This window comes from Girardinichthys multiradiatus, chromosome 4 (genome assembly GCF_021462225.1).
Source record: "Girardinichthys multiradiatus isolate DD_20200921_A chromosome 4, DD_fGirMul_XY1, whole genome shotgun sequence".
Taxonomy (NCBI): Eukaryota; Metazoa; Chordata; class Actinopteri; order Cyprinodontiformes; family Goodeidae; genus Girardinichthys; species Girardinichthys multiradiatus.
Window position 1 is genome coordinate 45,025,142 of NC_061797.1, and position 18,795 is coordinate 45,043,936.

Sequence of the window (18,795 nt, forward strand, 5' to 3'; positions counted from 1 at the left end):
TGATTTGGGGTAAGCAAGGAGCTGACACTAACACGGAAGGAGCTTCAAAGATTTCTCCTAAAAACTTTCAGTGTTCTAAATGTGTGTGTGTTAAGGTAATGATTTGAAGAAACCAAACTTCATTTTTGAGCAAGGTATATTTGGCACAACCAAAGAACACTGCACATCATCAAAATAACATCCTGCCCACAGTAAAATTTTAAGGCAAAAATAACTTGCTGTAAAATAACAAGAGCAAATTCTAGGGGTGACTGGGTCATACCATTCAGGAAAACTGCTTTTGATCAAGCTATTCTGTTCTCATGATGCATCTCATACCCTAAATTCTGGGTAGTACAGGGGAGCGGCCACTACTAATTGTTTTCTTCTTAACGTATGTCAAGTGGAATCCCAGAAATGTCAATATGACAATATTTAAATCTGTAAGTTTAATGTTTATGGTCTTTAATACTATTTATAGTTTAAGTAGTATTAATTAACAAAAATAATGAATACATCTACTTGTTATATTTATTGCCATTGTTTTTAGGGGTTTGACACCAACCTGACTTTGGGACAAGAGATAGAAATTAGCATCTACCTATAATCTCATGTATATACATGCTAAGGTTCATTAATTGGAGGTGTACATTTTTTTCAAAATAAGCTAAATGAACAAAAATAAACTTGGGTTATTTGGGAAACTGCTCAAAGTATTTTTCTGATGCCTGGTTTAGAAACCCCCTTCTCATTAATTGGTTTTCCTTATGTTTATGACTATTTACATTGTACGAAGATACTCACTGAAGGCATCAAACCTGTGAATGAACACATGGAATTATGTAGCACAGAAAAAATGTAAAATAACTTTAAATATGTTTTATATTTCAGATTCCTTAAATATATATATATATATATTTATATATATATATATATATATATATATATATATATATATATACGTATGTGTATACACACACACATATACGTATGTGTGTGTGTAAGTGCTGATTTTAATATAGCACTAGATGTTGGTTTTGATTTTAAAAAGTACTTCATATTAGTAGATTCTCAAATTGTAATACAGATTAAATATATTTTCAATATTAAATAGTTAAATTATTTTTTTTATCTTTCAAGTTAAAGGGTTTCCAATAACCATTTAACGAAAATGTTTTAAATATTTGTTTAATATATATATATATTTTTTATTTGTAACTACAGTCAGTCGCACATGCGCAGTGACTTTGTGCCAGCTTCTTCGATCAACAGCAGCAGTGCTGCCTGTGCGACAGCGCCGCCTTTGTCCAGGCAGGTCCTCTACGTATTGATATTCATCAAGAAATACAGCCTCACTCTACGACATTCACCTGCGCATAAAAGAAGTAAAAGAGCTACTGGATTTATGCACAGGGCAAATTTGTCAAGACACATACTTAAAACAGGTATGGTAGCATATTAATGTGACTGACACATACATGTATATAGTGTTCCATTTTTTTGGTTATAGTTACGTTTTACTGGTTGGTGCTGTGAGTGAAAAACTGGCTACAAAAACAGTGTCATTATTGGAAACTAGTGCGTGAAGAGGATTTGTTAAACTGGCGCATGTAGTAGATGTATCATTAATTTAAGAAACACTTAAAAAAACGTTGGCAATATTTCGTGAAAACATTTACGATCAGTTAACACCACATCATTCACTCAAGGAAGTAGCTGCGGTTACTGAATAATCCGGTTCAGACAGTTTGACTATGTTGACACAGGTAGGTTTGTTATAAGAGAAAACATAACAAAACATACATCATAAAAGTTATACAAATTTTGTAAAATGTATAGCTGACACCTGGAAAACTAGTTTTAGGTAACAGTGTATAATGATAATAGTGCAAAAAGTGTGATGAAGACATTGTTTGACAGTGATTTCTTAAAATTGTAAACGGGCAGATTGTATCTTTGATTCCATGTCTTCAGTTAATGTTACCTATAAAGTATTTATACTTATGACTTTTGTCTAGCATATTGATTAAATTATTTTACTGTTAATTATTTTTTAGATGTGAAAATAGTTCAACGCGTAGATAGAAATTAAATACATTGACATAAATGTACGCCTCTGCTGGCGCTTTTATGTTGAAAAATCTCTGACCGGAAATTAATTTGTTGGAACCGGTGGTAGAAGACAGCGCTGATTTTTCCATCCTGTCTGTTTGTAGTTAAAACTTTAACGCTGTAATGTTGCATTTTTGAAACAACTTTGTTTTGCTTTGTCATTAATCAACAATGAACAGGGCGCAGCTGAAGCGGTCTAGCATTTTAAGGATGGCGCTGTCCGGTGCGGAAACGATAAACCAGGATGAACACGAAGAGTCTTTCATCCTTCGAGCAGTCAGGATAGCAGCTGTGGTCGCACTCTACTGGTTCGTCTCAATAACAATGGTGTTCCTTAATAACTTCCTCCTCGACAACCGAGACCTGGAGGCCCCGTTGTTCATCACCTTCTACCAGTGCGCGGTGACCGTCGGTCTGTGCTGGCTCATGCAGCTTCTTGCCAAGATGTGTCCCGGAGTGGTCGACTTCCCGTCGGTCAAGTTCGACCTGAAGACGTCGCGTGAGGTCCTGCCGCTGTCCTTCGTCTTCATCGGGATGATCACCTTCAACAACCTGTGTTTAAAATTTGTTGGAGTGGCTTTTTACACAGTTAGCCGATCTCTCAGCACTGTTTTTAACGTGCTGTTTTCATTTATTATCCTGAAACAAACCACATCTATGCATGCTCTAATCTGCTGTGGGATCATAATGGGTAGGTAAACTTGTTTTTTCTTCTTCTACTGATTATTGTTAAATTCCACCTTGCCGTTATCTTAATGTATTTTCCTGAAATACACATTAGGCAGATCCTTACATTTTCTTGCAAGTTAAAATTGTACTCTGTAGTATATATGGCCCCCACGTTATTGTGTGCATGCTCCCAATTATATGACAAATGGTGTCCTAGGGTATCCGCTTCCAGGTCCTGACCAGGGCATCACTGAGCTCCTGGACAGTCTGGTGGCTTCAGATGTAAATATTTTGTTCCAGAAATGTTCTATTGAACCCAGGACCCACTGCACCAGCGAAGGGTCTAATAATGGGTCTAAGGAGTTCATCCCGATACCCAATGGTAGTCAGGGTGCCATCATTTCTCCTGTACAGGTCTGTTTGTTCCTCCATGGATATGCTTTTCCAGACCATCGCTGACCCACTGGCAAACTGATCATTCTGAACAATGTTGCAGGCAGCATAACGTTTACCACAGATTCTCCAGACCCGTTCAAGTCCGTCACATGATCTCAGTGTGAACCTACTCTCATCTGTGAAAAAAACAGGGCACCAGTGCCGAACCTGCAGGTGTTCTCTAGCAAGTGCCAGTCAGGCTCCACATGGCCAGATAGTGAGGGCAGAGGACATCGGGCCCTCAGGCCATGCTCATGAGGTCTCTTTGTAATGGTCTGGTTAGAGACACACCAGTGGCCTGCTGGAGGTCACTTTGTAAGGTTCTAGCAGTACTCATCCTGTTCCCTCTTGCACAAAGGATCAGATACTGGTCCTGCTGATGGGTTAAGGCCCTCCAACATTCCGGTCCAGCTCTGCTAGAGTAACTGCCTATCTACCTCTCGTATTGTGGTGCCACCCTGGTGGAGTTGAGCTGCCTGTGCAAGCTCTGTATGGTCCAGGTATCGTCATAAGCTACCAGTAGTGACGCTTACCCTGGTCACATGCAAAACTACTGAAAAGCAGTGCAAAAAAATTAGGAGGGGAAAAAATGTGTGTGGCCTCCATCTGCAAAACCATTCCTGTTTTTTGGGTCATCTTTAGTACTAAACTAATTTAGTAATTGAATAATCATTAACTGGAGTATACAGACTCTAAAACATGCCATTTGCTGAAAGAACAACCTACTCAGAGCAGTAATTAGGACCAACTATAAATAAAACATACATTTTACATTTAGGATTAAAAACCTTATTCTATAAATTTGTTCTATCCAGAACTCCTCAAGTGGCATAGCTTTAGCGTCACCTGGTTCAGATTCTGTAATAAAAGCTCCTATTAAGCACCTTTTGCTATCCGATTATTAATCGATCAGTTGTAAAAATACTCAAAAGTACTGAGTACTTGAGTTCAAAAGTAATTGTCATTGTCGATTTTTTTTCCAGACCTGTATTTAAAAATTGAGACATAGTTGAAGCTGCATCAGAAACCTCCAAAGACAACATGGATGTCCTTTTTATGTAGCTTCTCACATCTTTTAAGCTTCCACTAACTTCCTGTTGAACCACTTCACTGATCCTTAAAAAGCCAACATAGTCTATTCCCCTCAATAACAACTTCCCCACTGAGGAGTGTTGTTTTTACCACAACCTGGTAGAACTTAGGCATGGTGTGTTCACTGATCAGAAAAAAAAGGTTTGGATTGTTGAGCCTTGTATTTGAATTCTTTATAGCCACCTAAAAAGAAAAAAAAAAAACCAACATCTTTTCCACACTAGCTGAAGATTGAAGTGCTGATGAAGATCATATATATTTTTGTATATGATCTCCATCAGCACTTCAATCTTCAGCTATGTCCATTCATCATTAGGAAATGGTTTGCAGGCTATGGAGAAGAGTTGTGCTCCTACAGGCACAAGTCAACGCGCCTCTCATAGAGAAAATTGTGTTTCTGATAGTATTGCCATGAATGTTTAACCCAAAGTCAGTTGCTTTTATTCTGTTTTATTTCTCAGTCCTTCATGTTTGCTTTTTGCCTCTCAGGTGGATTCTGGCTTGGCGTGGACCAGGAAGGCCTGGCTGGTTCCCTGTCTTGGTCGGGTGTGTTTTTTGGGGTGCTGGCGAGTGCCTCCGTCTCTCTCAATGCCATCTACACCAAGAAGGTGATGCCTGCTGTGGATGGAAGCATCTGGAAGCTGTGTTTTTACAACAACATCAACGCGTGCATCCTTTTCCTTCCTCTCATCCTTGTGTTCGGGGAGGTGGGCAGAGTAGCCAGCTTTAGTCGCTTGACCGACCTCAGTTTTTGGGGGATGATGACACTGGGAGGAGTGTTTGGTTTCGCCATCGGCTACGTCACAGGCCTCCAGATCAAATTTACCAGCCCACTAACCCATAACGTCTCAGGAACAGCAAAAGCTTGTGTGCAGACTGTTATAGCAGTGGTGTACAACTCAACCAGTAAGAGCCTGCTGTGGTGGACCAGTAACATGATGGTTCTTGGTGGCTCTTCAGCCTACACTTTTGTCAAAAGTAGAGAAATGCAGAAAACTGCACACAGAGGGCCTCAGGACTCTGCTAAGGAAAAACTACTACCTGGGGAGAAAGAAAACCCTGGAGTGTAACCATATCAGGTTAGTACAGAACCTCTTTCTACAAGTGGCGTACAAATGTGAAATGCATTTAGAATGCTTGTTATTTAAACAATGCAATAAACTGTTTAAGAGATTATTTATAGTCTTAAAGTCATCTTTTTATTACTGTTTTATACTCAATTAGCTTTCATGGTCTAGTATACAAGGAAAGGGAAGAGAAAAACACTCTTAAAGACAGATAATAACAATAGGGATTGTGGTTTTGTCAAGGAATTTACTGTATTTTTTTTTTACATGTTCTGGAACTTTTCTACATATCTACTATGACTACAATCTTTTCTTAAAGAAAAGGTTAAGACAATTTAAGTCACTGGTTTCCATTACTTTGGATTTGCACCTTTCCCAAATTTAGCTTTAAGGGTAGAAGGAACACACTATGGCCCTGTCCCAATACTCGCACTTCCACCCTTGTGTCCCTGAATTGCGCGTTCCCGTTGATGGGTTCGAGTGCGTAGTGTGTCCCAATTCTCCAGAGTGGTCCTTAGCCCCGCCCCCTTTGTGCCCCACATCCGCCCTCCGGCGAAGCCCGCATCTAAGCGGACTTCGCCGAAGTATATTACCCACAATTCACTGCTGCAGATGACGTTCTGATCAAAAACCAATCACAACCGTCAACGTAACCAGCCATTAAATCAGAATAATAAGAACTGCGTAAACTTTAGACAGCAAGCCGACAAATATTTTTTTTACTGGTTTTCCCGTCTCAACATTGTAAGAAACCACTTGGTTCAGAATGAGTCTGGGCAGTCAGTAGGCCATAACATGGAAGTTACCTTTCAAACAAACACTGACGCAGCGAGAGTCTGGTGTAAAAGCCTCCTTCGCTTCCAGCACTTTCTTCTCCTCAAAACAATTGCTTGTTGCAGTTTTAAATCATTTTTTAGCAGCAAGACAGTGAAAACAGCGCTGGTTCCCGCCCTTTTTGATGTTGCAATTACGGTGCAGAGGTGCAAGTCGATGACGTAACCTCTACTGTCCCAATTCTCCAATTTTGCAGGTTGTAACGTGCACACTTCAACCCCTACATGCACTTATACAAAGTAAACACTTCATAGAGGGGGGTAGGGTGGGTATTGGGACAGGGCCTACATATAGAGGGTGTTTAGTATGAGACAGACAAGCTAGCAAGTAGTCGGCTGTTAGTTTTTCATCTGCAAAGAAAACCCTCAGGAATTTAAGTTTTACAAATATAAATTGATCATCATCTGTGACCTATTTTTTGAATCCAGACAGTTTTAAATTCAGATTTGCATTCCTGTCATGTTTTTTGGATTTTAAACAACATGGGCATGTGAAAATGAAGAATAATTGACCCATGAGGAGCTGTGTTTAACTGCCCTGCCTGTTAGTAGGCTATATGATGTTTATTGAGTTTGGTTATATGTATATCACAAGGCATTTGTTCATATTAAAAGCAAAAGCTTTGAATTATGTTAAAGTCATTGCACCTTTCTAGTTTATCAAGACCAGTGTGAACTACTACCTTTAGAGGAAACTTTGTACTTTTTTAAAGTCATTTGAGGATTTGATGATGGTGGTTTTGAATATACTCTCTATAAATAAATGTGGTGTTTTGACATTTATGTCAAACCTTCTAAGACTTCGTATGTTTCCTCTGCTTGTCTTTTTTTTGTCCAATTAGCTGTCTTGGAGAATTGGTTAAAAGACTTACCAGTTTATAAGGATTCACAGTAATTTGTTGGATAAAAAAAATTATTACCATTTTTGCTGGGCATTTAAAAGTTCCGTATTTCCCTAGTTTTTCATAAAAAATGATCAAAACCATTTGTTAAAATACTAACTACACATTGACAACACTGGTGAACACAGGTCACAACTGGAAACATATTTACTTGGTACAACAGAATACTTTCGCAGAAATCAAGAAGAAACAAAACAACTATAATAACCAAAAAGTTGTCAGCAATAAACAAAAATGAACTTAATAGGTGTTAATTTAAAAATACTTTATTTTAAAGGTAATTTAAATGTAGTAACTTGGGCCAGCCTTCTTTATCAGTTGAGATTTTTTAAGTCCCTACCTCTGATGCTGCTGCCCCAACAGATGATGGTAAAGAAGACACTGCACTCTGCAACACCTTTCTGCAAACAATCTAAGTTTCTAAGAATATTATGTATTCTCCTGTGGTTAAAGTACTCAATTTTGGTTGCCTGAATTGCACACTAAAATTGAGTATATGTTACTAAAAGTGAGTTGAAACAATAATTAGTTTGCAACCACAGTCAGATACCCCTATAGCAACTTTAGAACATCTTTTAAATCAATGTCTCCAGGTTTTTTCTGTAAATCTTCTATAAGGAACCCATGTCTTCATGGCACATTAAAGATATGTATATGTCGTCTAGAGAATGCTCTTTGTGGGATATAGTTCAAACCTTTTCTAAGATGAAGTAGAAATTTGATTTTGTCGTATTACCAGCCACAAGTGTTAGATGCCTGTGCCTTTATTTGTTTCAGATTTGTCTCTGTTTCTATTAAGTATTTCATCAACATCTTTCATAGAATACCCAAATCAATTTGCAGATTTTGATGTCCCCTAATATATATTTTTAATAGACTGGTTTTGTTTTTACAGCCTAAAGGCTTTTATATCTGCATTGTGAACTCCTTTGACCTCATTGTGCTGGTGAGTTTGTACAAACAGATTTCAAATACAAAAGGGAATCTTCTAATGATTGTTTACCTACCAAAGTCTTCAATATATATTTTACTCAAATAGAAGTAAACACTCATCTAAAAAACTTAAATTCAAAAAGGCTACTGAAGTACTGAGTACTTGAGTAGTGCTGTTTAATCTGTTTACTTACTGTCATAACATAAAAAAATTGTAAAAATAAATCACATCATTTCAAAGTGAAGCAACTCAGAGTAACCAGGAATGATATTTAAGTAAAAACAGTGGTACTTTAAAATATTACTTAAGTACAATTAAAAAATCAAAAAGTGCAGTAAAACTACTCCTAGAAGTACTTTTTTGTTCAGGTTTTTAACCAAATGTAATTGAGTAAATGTAACTAGTTACCACCCAACTTCTGTCTTTTACTGACTTTGAATTAAATTTGCCCACAAGTGTTTAAGAGAGTTAAATTCAAAACATTTTCTCCTGTGAATATTTTGCTAAAAAACATTAAATTAAAGAGATGTTAAGTTTATCTTCATTATGTAACTCCAACTTAAATATGTTTTGGGAAAGCAAAATTAGAGAAACAAAATGTCAGAATCTATGGCTTGTATTTTTTCCCAAGATATCCTAGACTTGTTGATTTGAGGTGTTAAGATGTGTTTTAGTGAGGGATCCTGGTCCTATTTCATACCTTCATGTTTTCATTTCATCCTTTTCTACCTCCATTTCTACTTAAGTCATACCTGTATCAACCATTTTATCCCCTTGTACTTAAACCATGGCGTATCAGATCAATTGTAGTTGTAGAGAAATTATTACATCAAAATGATGGAGCTGTCTCCTCCTGGTGGATGTCAATTAATGGAGTCATCCAACCACAATACCTTTAAGATGACCAGGAGGTGATAATACAAAATTACTTTAAGTCATCAGTTGTCAAATTGAACATCAGACATCCATCTGGAAGCTAAGAATTAATGCATGGTCAGTAGAAACACCCCCCCTGTAGACAACATTTTCCAAAAAAGTTAAATGGTAAATGGCCTGTACGTGTATAATGCATTATCAAGTCTGAGGACACCAAAGTGCTTTACACAACAATCAGTCATCTACCCATTCATACACACATTCAAACACTGATAGTGGTGAGCTATATTGTTGCCACAGCTGCCCTGGGGCAGACTGACAGAAGTGAGGCTGCAATACAATCGACGCTACTGATAATGAAATGATCAAAACTGCAAAGTATGAAAAGGCAAAAGGGATAAACCTTTAGCGGCTTTGGGTCAATTCACACCATCATCAGTTCTTGCCTCCATCTCATACCTACGTATTGCCATTTCAAACCCTTCTTCCATGTCATACCCGAGCCTTTCTCACTCATCACCATTAACATCACGAGCCCCTTGACTGGTTGCTGGTCCCATTTGCTTTTGGTACCTTAGCAATTTAGGCTGTTTTGCAATTGATTTCTTAAGGTACAGAATTGACTGGTTGACCTCTTGATATTCTGCATGTTTCAATTTGTACCTGTCAGGGGGATATTTTACCCACTTTGACATCCAAAGGGTTTTAAGTACTGACGGCTTTACGTATTTTAATTTCATTCATAGTCTGCTGTATGGAAATAATGTTATATAATAATAAATAATATCTACCCGAAAGAGTGTGCTTAGAGTTAATCTGGTTTGATCAGGGTAATATTCTCTTTTATCAAAGTCGACTGAGACTAAGATTAGAGCTAAAAACACATGAAATTGTGAATATTACTCTTTGTTTCGATTAAAAACTCCACTAAATTAATGAAAAGATTTCAGCCTTTAAGGGATACCATACTCCAAGGGTTCGAAATGGTATGGACAACAATGCATGGATGCAAAAGGACATGCTGACTTGGATGCTGCTTGGCACTTATGTCCGGATGGAGGTGAGGAAGGTCATAGATGTTAGAGTCAGGCTGGATAAGTATGGCTGTAAATAGAATAGTTGTCTGATCAATAGGAGGGCTAAAAATAACGGCCAGAGCACCGTGGGTAATTACAAGAACTAAAAAAAACAAAATTGGCGGCTGATGCTGAAAGCTCATAACGGATAGTTTGTCCTTGTGACCCTGATGAAAGTTTTATAACTGTGTCATAATGTGGAATCCATAACCCCCTGCTCCTCAGTCATCTCCCTCATCTTTGGTTTTGGCAGGTTCAGTTTGACAGGATGAGGCAAAATCTCCCATCGTGATTGACAGTTCAAAGGATACCAAAATCAAATGTAGTCACTCATGTTTCTTTACATCTGTCAGCTCCAAGTGATGGAAAAAATATGGCTGTCACTCTGTTGGTGAGAGAACTAATTACTGCTGTGAGCTTTTCAGCTAAGACTAAACTATTTCCCCGATGTGTAAGAAAGCATATTCCCAATATGCAAGAGATCCTCACACTGGGTGTTTTTATAAGTTGTATGATTTACTATAGTTCAACGGCCTCAGTCTTGTTAGAGGTATTTACCAGTAACATGAAATAATATCAGGTGAATTTTGGCCACTTGATGGCAGCAAAAGAAGGCGTAGACAACACCCTGACACTCTATGTATCATGGCTAAACTAAGATATAAAACATGACACGCTCACACAAAGCTTTAACAATCATAGTAAGCATCCACCACTTGATAAATTCAAGCACAGAGTTCAAATTTATTGAAGGTGTTTTAGTCTACAAAAGAAAAATGCCTCTGCTAAGCCATCATCAGTCACCTGAAAGTGTTTTTTATCCAAGCTTTTGGCAGAAGGTAAGTTTATTTATATAGCACTTTTCAGTAACAAGACACTCAAAGTGCTGTACATACAATTACAATACAATCACAAAGAAAATAAACAGATACAGACACAGAAAAACAAATCAAATGATACTACAATCCATCTAAGAAATCTAATCTATGTATCCTTCTGAGAAATCTAAAAATCTCTGGCCAACATTACAATGATACAGATAACATTAATAATCCTTTGGGTTTTACTGGTTAGAGCTGGTTCTAAACCAATCTTTCTAAAGAGGTAATAATATCATTAAGTCCTCTATGTAGGGGAAAGCATCTTTTGCTAAGCTTTTACTGGTACTGAAGTTGAACTAAGTAATAACAGTCCATTGTAGTCTAATTAAGAAAGCTGTGTCATTGGTGTAAGAGCAGCTAAAGTCCAAATTACTAATATTTGGTTTTCGCTGGTAATCCTTCTGAGAAATCTGAAAATCTATGAAAAGTAATGAAATCCCACATTTAGGTAAAGTAAGATAGGAGGAAAACAAATCATATTTCAGACTCTATTCTGAGCAGAATAGAGTCTGAAATAGTACAAAAAAAATCTCAGCAGGGGTAAGCAACACACACATAAGTAAAGATTTAGCAAGGGTAATTTGAGGGTGCGAATATATATAAGTCTGAGTGTGTTTGCAAGAATTAGACTGTCAACACTGAGAAGCGCCATTGTCCTTGAGAAGAGAGGTGGAAGTTTTATCAATCGGCTGCATAGTCCTATCAGCACACAGCTGGTAGGGGAGTACTGGAGAAGAGCATCGTGTTTATATAACATCCAGGAGATATTTTGTCGATAGCCAGTTAGCTGAAGTTGCCAAGGCCACATTGGGGAGCCAGATTTAGAAAAACAATAAATGTTGTGGTACAGGCAGTTGTGAATTTCCAACTACCTTAAGAGTTTTACTGGTATGTCTCAATTGCGAATCCAAATAGCCAGATTTCTGGTACTTTCCGCAGATCTCGAGCGTACAACCTCAAGTTGCGTACAGAAGAAAGTTGCTGCATGTAAAACTGATGCTAATGAGATCCATAAGATCTAAATCTAAGGGAAATCTTTGCAAAAGATACCAATATATGATAGCCACTATTGACAATTTGTTGTTGTTACATGTCTGCTTTACGTATTTCTCTGTGTTAAGGTTAGGTCACATCAGCAGGGGTAAAGGTGAAGGAAAAGAAAAACTATTCTATGTCTTGTAAAAGCAGTTGCTTGGATTACCAAAAATAAATCTGACAACCTACAGCTCCCATGGCCTGCACAGTCACCAAATCTAAATATTATTGAGCCACTTTGGGGTGTTTTGGAGGAGCGAGTCAGGAAATGTTTTCCTCCACCAGTATCACGTGGTGACCTGGCCACTATCCTGCAAGAAGAATGGCTTAAAATCCCTCTGACCACTGTGCAGGACTTGTATATGTCATTCCCAAGATGAATCGACGCTGAATTGGCCGCAAAAGGAGGCCCTACACCATACTAATAAATTATTGTGGTCTAAAACCAGGTGTTTCAGTTTCATTGTCCAACCCCTGTATATATATATATATATATATATATATATATATATATATAGATTATATATGTATCTACATATATTTCTATAGATATATAGATTATATACGTATCTACATATGTATCTATATATAGATAGATATATATCTATATCTATAGATATATATCTATAGATATATACAGTATATATCTATCTATATATTCAATTCAATTCAGTTTTATTTATATAGCGCCAATTCACGACACATGTTGTATCAAGGCACTTCACAACAGTCAGGTACATACATTCCTATTAATCCTAACAATTAAACAGTGCAGTCGGAGTTACCTTTTTATTCAAATTGGATAAAAAGTTATTCTATCTAAGAAAACCCAGCAGATTGCATCCAGTCAGTGACTTGCAGCATTCCCTCCTCCCGGATGAGCATGTAGAGACAGTGGACAGTCACTGGCGTTGACTTTGCAGCAATCCCTCATACTGAGCATACATGTAGCAACAGTGGAGAGGAAAAACTCCCTTTTAACAGGAAGAAACCTCCAGCAGAACCAGGCTCAGTATGAGCGGCCATCTGCCAAGACCGACTGGGGGTTTGAGAGAACAGAGCAGAGACAAAAAGAACACAGAAGCACTGATCCAGAAGTACAGCTCCTTCTAAAAATATTAGCATATTGTGATAAAGTTCATTATATTCCATGTCATGATGAAAATTTAACATTCATATATTTTAGATTCATTGCACACTAACTGAAATATTTCAGGTCTTTTATTGTCTTAATACGGATGATTTTGGCATACAGCTCATGAAAACCCAAAATTCCTATCTCACAAAATTAGCATATCATTAAAAGGGTCTCTAAACGAGCTATGAACCTAATCATCTGAATCAACGAGTTAACTCTAAACACCTGCAAAAGATTCCTGAGGCCTTTAAAACTCCCAGCCTGGTTCATCACTCAAAACCCCAATCATGGGTAAGACTGCCGACCTGACTGCTGTCCAGAAGGCCACTATTGACACCCTCAAGCAAGAGGGTAAGACACAGAAAGAAATTTCTGAACGAATAGGCTGTTCCCAGAGTGCTGTATCAAGGCACCTCAGTGGGAAGTCTGTGGGAAGGAAAAAGTGGCAGAAAACGCTGCACAACGAGAAGAGGTGACCGGACCCTGAGGAAGATTGTGGAGAAGGGCCGATTCCAGACCTTGGGGGACCTGCAGAAGCAGTTGACTGAGTCTGGAGTAGAAACATCCAGAGCCACCGTGCACAGGCGTGTGCAGGAAATGGGCTACAGGTGCTGCATTCCCCAGGTCAAGCCACTTTTGAACCAGAAACAGCGGCAGAAGCGCCTGACCTGGGCTACAGAGAAGCAGCACTGGACTGTTGCTCAGTGGTCCAAAGTACTTTTTTCGGATGAAAGCAAATTCTGCATGTCATTCGGAAATCAAGGTGCCAGAGTCTGGAGGAAGACTGGGGAGAAGGAAATGCCAACATGCCAGAAGTCCAGTGTCAAGTACCCACAGTCAGTGATGGTCTGGGGTGCCGTGTCAGCTGCTGGTGTTGGTCCACTGTGTTTTATCAAGGGCAGGGTCAATGCAGCTAGCTATCAGGAGATTTTGGAGCACTTCATGCTTTCATCTGCTGAAAAGCTTTATGGAGATGAAGATTTCATTTTACAGCACAACCTGGCACCTGCTCACAGTGCCAAAACCACTGGTAAATGGTTTACTGACCATGGTATCATTGTGCTCAATTGGCCTGCCAACTCTCCTGACCTGAACCCCATAGAGAATCTGTGGGATATTGTGAAGAGAACGTTGAGAGACTCAAGACCCAACACTCTGGATGAGCTAAAGGCTGCTATCGAAGCATCCTGGGCCTCCATAAGACCTCAGCAGTGCCACAGGCTGATTGCCTCCATGCCACGCCGCATTGAAGCAGTCATTTCTGCAAAAGGATTCCCGACCAAGTATTGAGTGCATAACTGTATATGATTATTTGAAGGTTGACGTTTTTTGTATTAAAAACACTTTTCTTTTATTGTTCGGATGAAATATGCTAATTTTGTGAGATAGGAATTTTTGACAATAAAAGACCTGAAATATTTCAGTTAGTGTGCAATGAATCTAAAATATATGAATGTTAAATTTTTATCATGACATTATGGAAAATAATGAACTTTATCACAATATGCTAATATTTTGAGAAGGACCTGTATATTCAGTGCCTTGTCAAATTCAACAGGGATAATTGATTTTACAAAATCCTTGGCACCACAGTTTTTGGAACCCCTGATGTTAATACGTTGTACAACCCCCTTTTGTCAATAGTATAGTATTTAGTCTTCTTTTATAACATCTTGAAGAGAGGAAGCTTTGCACATTTCTTTTTGCACTCTCTCTCCCTTCCTTATACTAAACTCTTCTCTTCAGCTTATAGTACAGCTTTCTGTAGGATCTAGGTCTGGGAACTGACATAGTAATAGTTGACAGTTGATTTTGTGTGTTGTGAACTATTTCTTTGTTTTTACACATCCTTTAGATCATTATCCTGCTGAAAGACCCAATCATGATTGATTTTCAGGTTAAAAGAAGCCAACAGATTTTATTTAAAAATGTCTAGTTTTTCAGCAAGTTTAGGATACCGTGCACATTAACAGTAATTTGATTCATGATTCATGTGTTTCTTTCTGTGAATTAATTGCTGAAAAAACCCAACTTTTTAATATTATTCTAATTTATCTTGTAGGAATTGTTAGGGGTGCAATCCATGTTTAGCATTGGAGATTTACTATAAGAAGCCCATTCTTCCTTTTATAAATCCATTAAGAATATGGTACATTTTGTTGTGGTGTTGGAGTTGGACCTGAGCACAAACATCTTGTTAAAAGCATTTTGTTAATGGTGAAGGAATAGGAACACAGGGAAACCAGCACAAAATAATTCGACAATGGAGAACAGGAGGATCCGGTGTGGAGGTGAATAAGGAGAGTTGATGAGTGGTGTGAGAACCAGGTGTGAAGAATTTGTGGAATGCAGTGCACCCAGGGAAGAACCTAAGCAGGGAAACTAAGGCAAGGTGACTAATAAATACAGAAATAATCACAGTGGGAATAATACAAGACACAGAATAATCTAATTTACCAATGCCAAAAGACTATTACTAGTAAGAATCCAAACCAATATAAAAGCAGAAAAATAAACAATACAGACTTGAGAAAACCAACATAAAGGAATTAAATAAATACAAAAACACCAATAATTACAACGATCGAAATACAATAACAAGTGGGAACCAAAACCACAAACACCCATGAACAATGGCAAATTAGGATATGGTTTTCTAAACTTTTGTGTGTGAGCTTGTGCTACTGCAATAAAAGATTAGGTTATTTTAATGCTTTTTATACATCTGTATCATGGTTGGCTGTATATGTAAAGGGTGCTGTATTTCAATAGTGTTGCTGTGGCACATTTTTGTTTAACTGAAAAAACTGAATGATTATTATAATTCATTTTATATAAAATATTAACATTCATTCTGACATATTAACCATATTGTTACCTGACATGTAAAATAAATTGATTACAAAAACAAATTCAACACTATTTAATAGTCAGAAATGCCAGCATGCCAACGTTTATCAAAAGGAAAAAGCTTAGAAGACAAAGTAAACGACTTGAATTGGGCTCAGCTGAACTTGCTAACTTACAGGGACATGTAAGGAGTTGGACATCAAACATTTCATTCCATCATTAAAGGGGACATCTGTTATCTAACATTTTAGTAAAGTTATTGTCTCTGGTATGACAGCTGCTGGATAATGATGTACGCAGTAAACACCTGTCCCCTGCAGTGCTGCAAGAAAACAAGACGATATATCCTTACCTTAAAGAAATACAGAAACATTTTTCCTTTACACATTAAATTAGTTACACAACAAACATATTGTTAACTACTGTTAAAAATGTGTATTAAAATACATATATTATAAGTAAGACACACATATACTGTAGCCTCTCACTTTGTATCTGCTAAAGGCTACATTTTGTCCACAGGTACATGCCAAAATCATGAAAAAGTTCCATATGCCAAATATTTGGCACCCAAATCAGTCTGTGGGAACTTCACACTAAGGTTTGAGCAACATGGATTCTGTGCCTCTCCACTCTTTCTCCAGACTCTGAGACCTTGATTTTCAAATGGAATGTAAGCATTACTTTCATCTGAAAAGAGGATCACATTACAGCTTTTTCTCCTTAGCCCAGTTCACATGCTTTTCTCTGGTTTAAAAGTGGCTTGAAACAAGACATTTGACTCTTGATGCCTCAGTCCACGCCTTCTGAAGCAATTTCCCTTTTGCTGGTGCACCTTTTCCTACCACACCTTTTCCTTCCACTCAACTTTCTATAAAAATGCTTGGATACAGCACTCTGTGAACAACCAGCTTCTTCTTTTGTGGTTTACTCTCCTTGTGGATTGTGTCAGTAAATATGTTCTGAACATCTGTCAATTCAGCAGTCTTCCCCATTATCTTGTGGCCTACTGACTCAGATTGAAAGACCATTGAGATACTCAAGAAACATTTGCAGCTGTTTTGAGTTAATTTGCTGATTAAGTTGTGGCACCATGAATTCCCAATATTTATTTGAGACTGAATTTGGGTTTTTTATTATCTGTAAGCCATAATCAAAAACATTACAATGAATAAATGGTTGAAATATTTCACTCTATGTGTAATGAAGATATATAAATATATAAGTTTCATTGTCTGAAATAAGTGACGAAAATATAACTTTTTCATGATGTTCTAACTTTTTAAATGATTCAGTACTTTATAACTAACTTTATAATTAGGTGAAAATTCTAATTCACAAATCTGTTTTGCATTTCATACATTCATTCTAGTCCTTTGCTAATCTTTATGTAAAGCAATTTTAGAATTGTTTCAGATAAATCCCAGAGAAGATTTTAAACACATGTTTATTTATTTAATTAATCTTAAATAAACTCTGTATGTTATTAGATATGTGAAACCAAACATGCTGAAATTAACATATTGCATTTTTTTAAAACTGTGCTGCTGTTTTCTTTTCTATATGTCATCCACTAAATGTGGCAGATATGTGAGAAGTATTGTAGCTGCTTTTGTCATGATTTATGTTTCTGCACCATTTTCCTGCCATGCCTCAACTGTTTCTGTGAATGGTTTTCCATATCTCACTGCAGTCCTTACACATGCTTACTCAACCACTTAATTATGCTCACCTGCGTATGTCTAATTATCTCCACCTGTGCTCTCCCGGATAAAAGGCCCTTCCAACCAGAACACAGGGGCCTGATTTTCTGCAGTGTCATGCAAATGAAAGCCAGCACTTTCATGTCAAGCCAAGTCATTGAGAACATGATTATTTCTGCCATCTGAAGCCCTGCTCTTTGCCTGCCCCTGCCTGGTTATTCTTATGAACTCTGATTTGATTGTTTTTTATTTTTTTAATCTCGCCTGACTTCTGAGTCCTCTCTGCCTGCCAGGTTTTTGAAACTATCAAACATTGGACCCCATGTAAACCGAACCTGGACTGTCTCTTTCATTGTGTTGCTGTCTGGTCAGAGAAGTTTTAACCATCCATTTCTCTCGAATGACCGTTACCAACCTGAGTACAGTCACTGATCTCCAAAATTTTACTGGTTGCTTTACAAGCTCCAGAGGATAATCTGGTCTTGGGTCAACCATGGGTTTTCCCCTTTAAATCAGAAACAACCCCGGCAGGTTGGTCATTCCTGATTTGGACAAGATTGTGCAAATCTGTTATTTCAGTCACTCACTTATCGCTCCTTGAGATCTGCACACAGTTCCTGTGATCCTGTATACAGAGCTGCAATATTTCTCTTAAAAATTAAAGACTAGTAATTGCTCTTTCTGTGTCAGCTTGAATTTTGGGTCCAAAGAATCCCAAGCCATTACAGCATTCGTACTCTTTTGCACAGAGAAAGTATTTTCTTTGTTTCACTTCTTTTATCAATATTTTCACTTGTTGCTTTTTAGTGTTTAAGACTGAGGTCAGCAACAGGAACTTGACTTTATTACAGTGAAATGCACTGAACAGTTTGAAGTTGCTTTTGTCAATGAAAACCTATTTAGTGTGAATGAAGTATATCATTTTTATCCAAGTTGTAGGAATCAAACATGGCTACATCATATTTCAACAGACTATAAACATGTTGATTCGTAAATTGTTCACTTCTCCGTTGCTACCTTTCAATACAAACCTTTTTTTTTTATTTCTATTTTCACATAACAAAAGTTGCACATATAAAGTAAAATTGCACATTTGAATCAAATGTTACTGTAGAGTCTCTAAATTACTCATTTTGGTTGTGTTGCTTAAACTAAAAATATGTCACCTGTCATCAGTTTCTGAGTAACTGTGACACTTGTTACTTACTATGAC

The 18,795-nt window shown here is 37.5% G+C and overlaps 1 protein-coding gene across 2 annotated transcripts; it reads left to right on the forward strand.

Annotated features, from left to right (window-relative positions):
* Window positions 1–1,287: 1,287 nt before the first annotated feature.
* Window positions 1,288–5,463, forward strand: slc35c1 (solute carrier family 35 member C1). 2 transcript variants are annotated; one of them, XM_047363507.1, is made up of 3 exons: window positions 1,288–1,424; window positions 2,271–2,782; window positions 4,777–5,463. In XM_047363507.1, the coding sequence occupies exons 2-3, from the start codon at window positions 2,302–2,304 to the stop codon at window positions 5,355–5,357; spliced, it is 1,062 nt and encodes a 353-aa protein (XP_047219463.1). In that variant the 5' UTR covers window positions 1,288–1,424; window positions 2,271–2,301; the 3' UTR covers window positions 5,358–5,463. The 2 variants fall into 2 exon arrangements, with proteins under 2 accessions (XP_047219463.1, XP_047219462.1); XM_047363506.1 differs by lacking the exon at window positions 1,288–1,424 and having other exon boundaries at window positions 2,147–2,782.
* Window positions 5,464–18,795: the final 13,332 nt, after the last annotated feature.

What these genes read in the sequence shown, in the direction of transcription:
- slc35c1 (XM_047363506.1), top strand. Translation starts at nt 2,263, where the DNA reads ATGAACAGGGCGCAGCTGAAGCGGTCTAGCATTTTAAGGATGGCGCTG. An exon ending in CTGCTGTGGGATCATAATGG is followed by an intron (nt 2,783 to 4,776) that starts GTAGGTAAACTT and finishes TTTGCCTCTCAG; the next exon opens with GTGGATTCTGGCTTGGCGTG.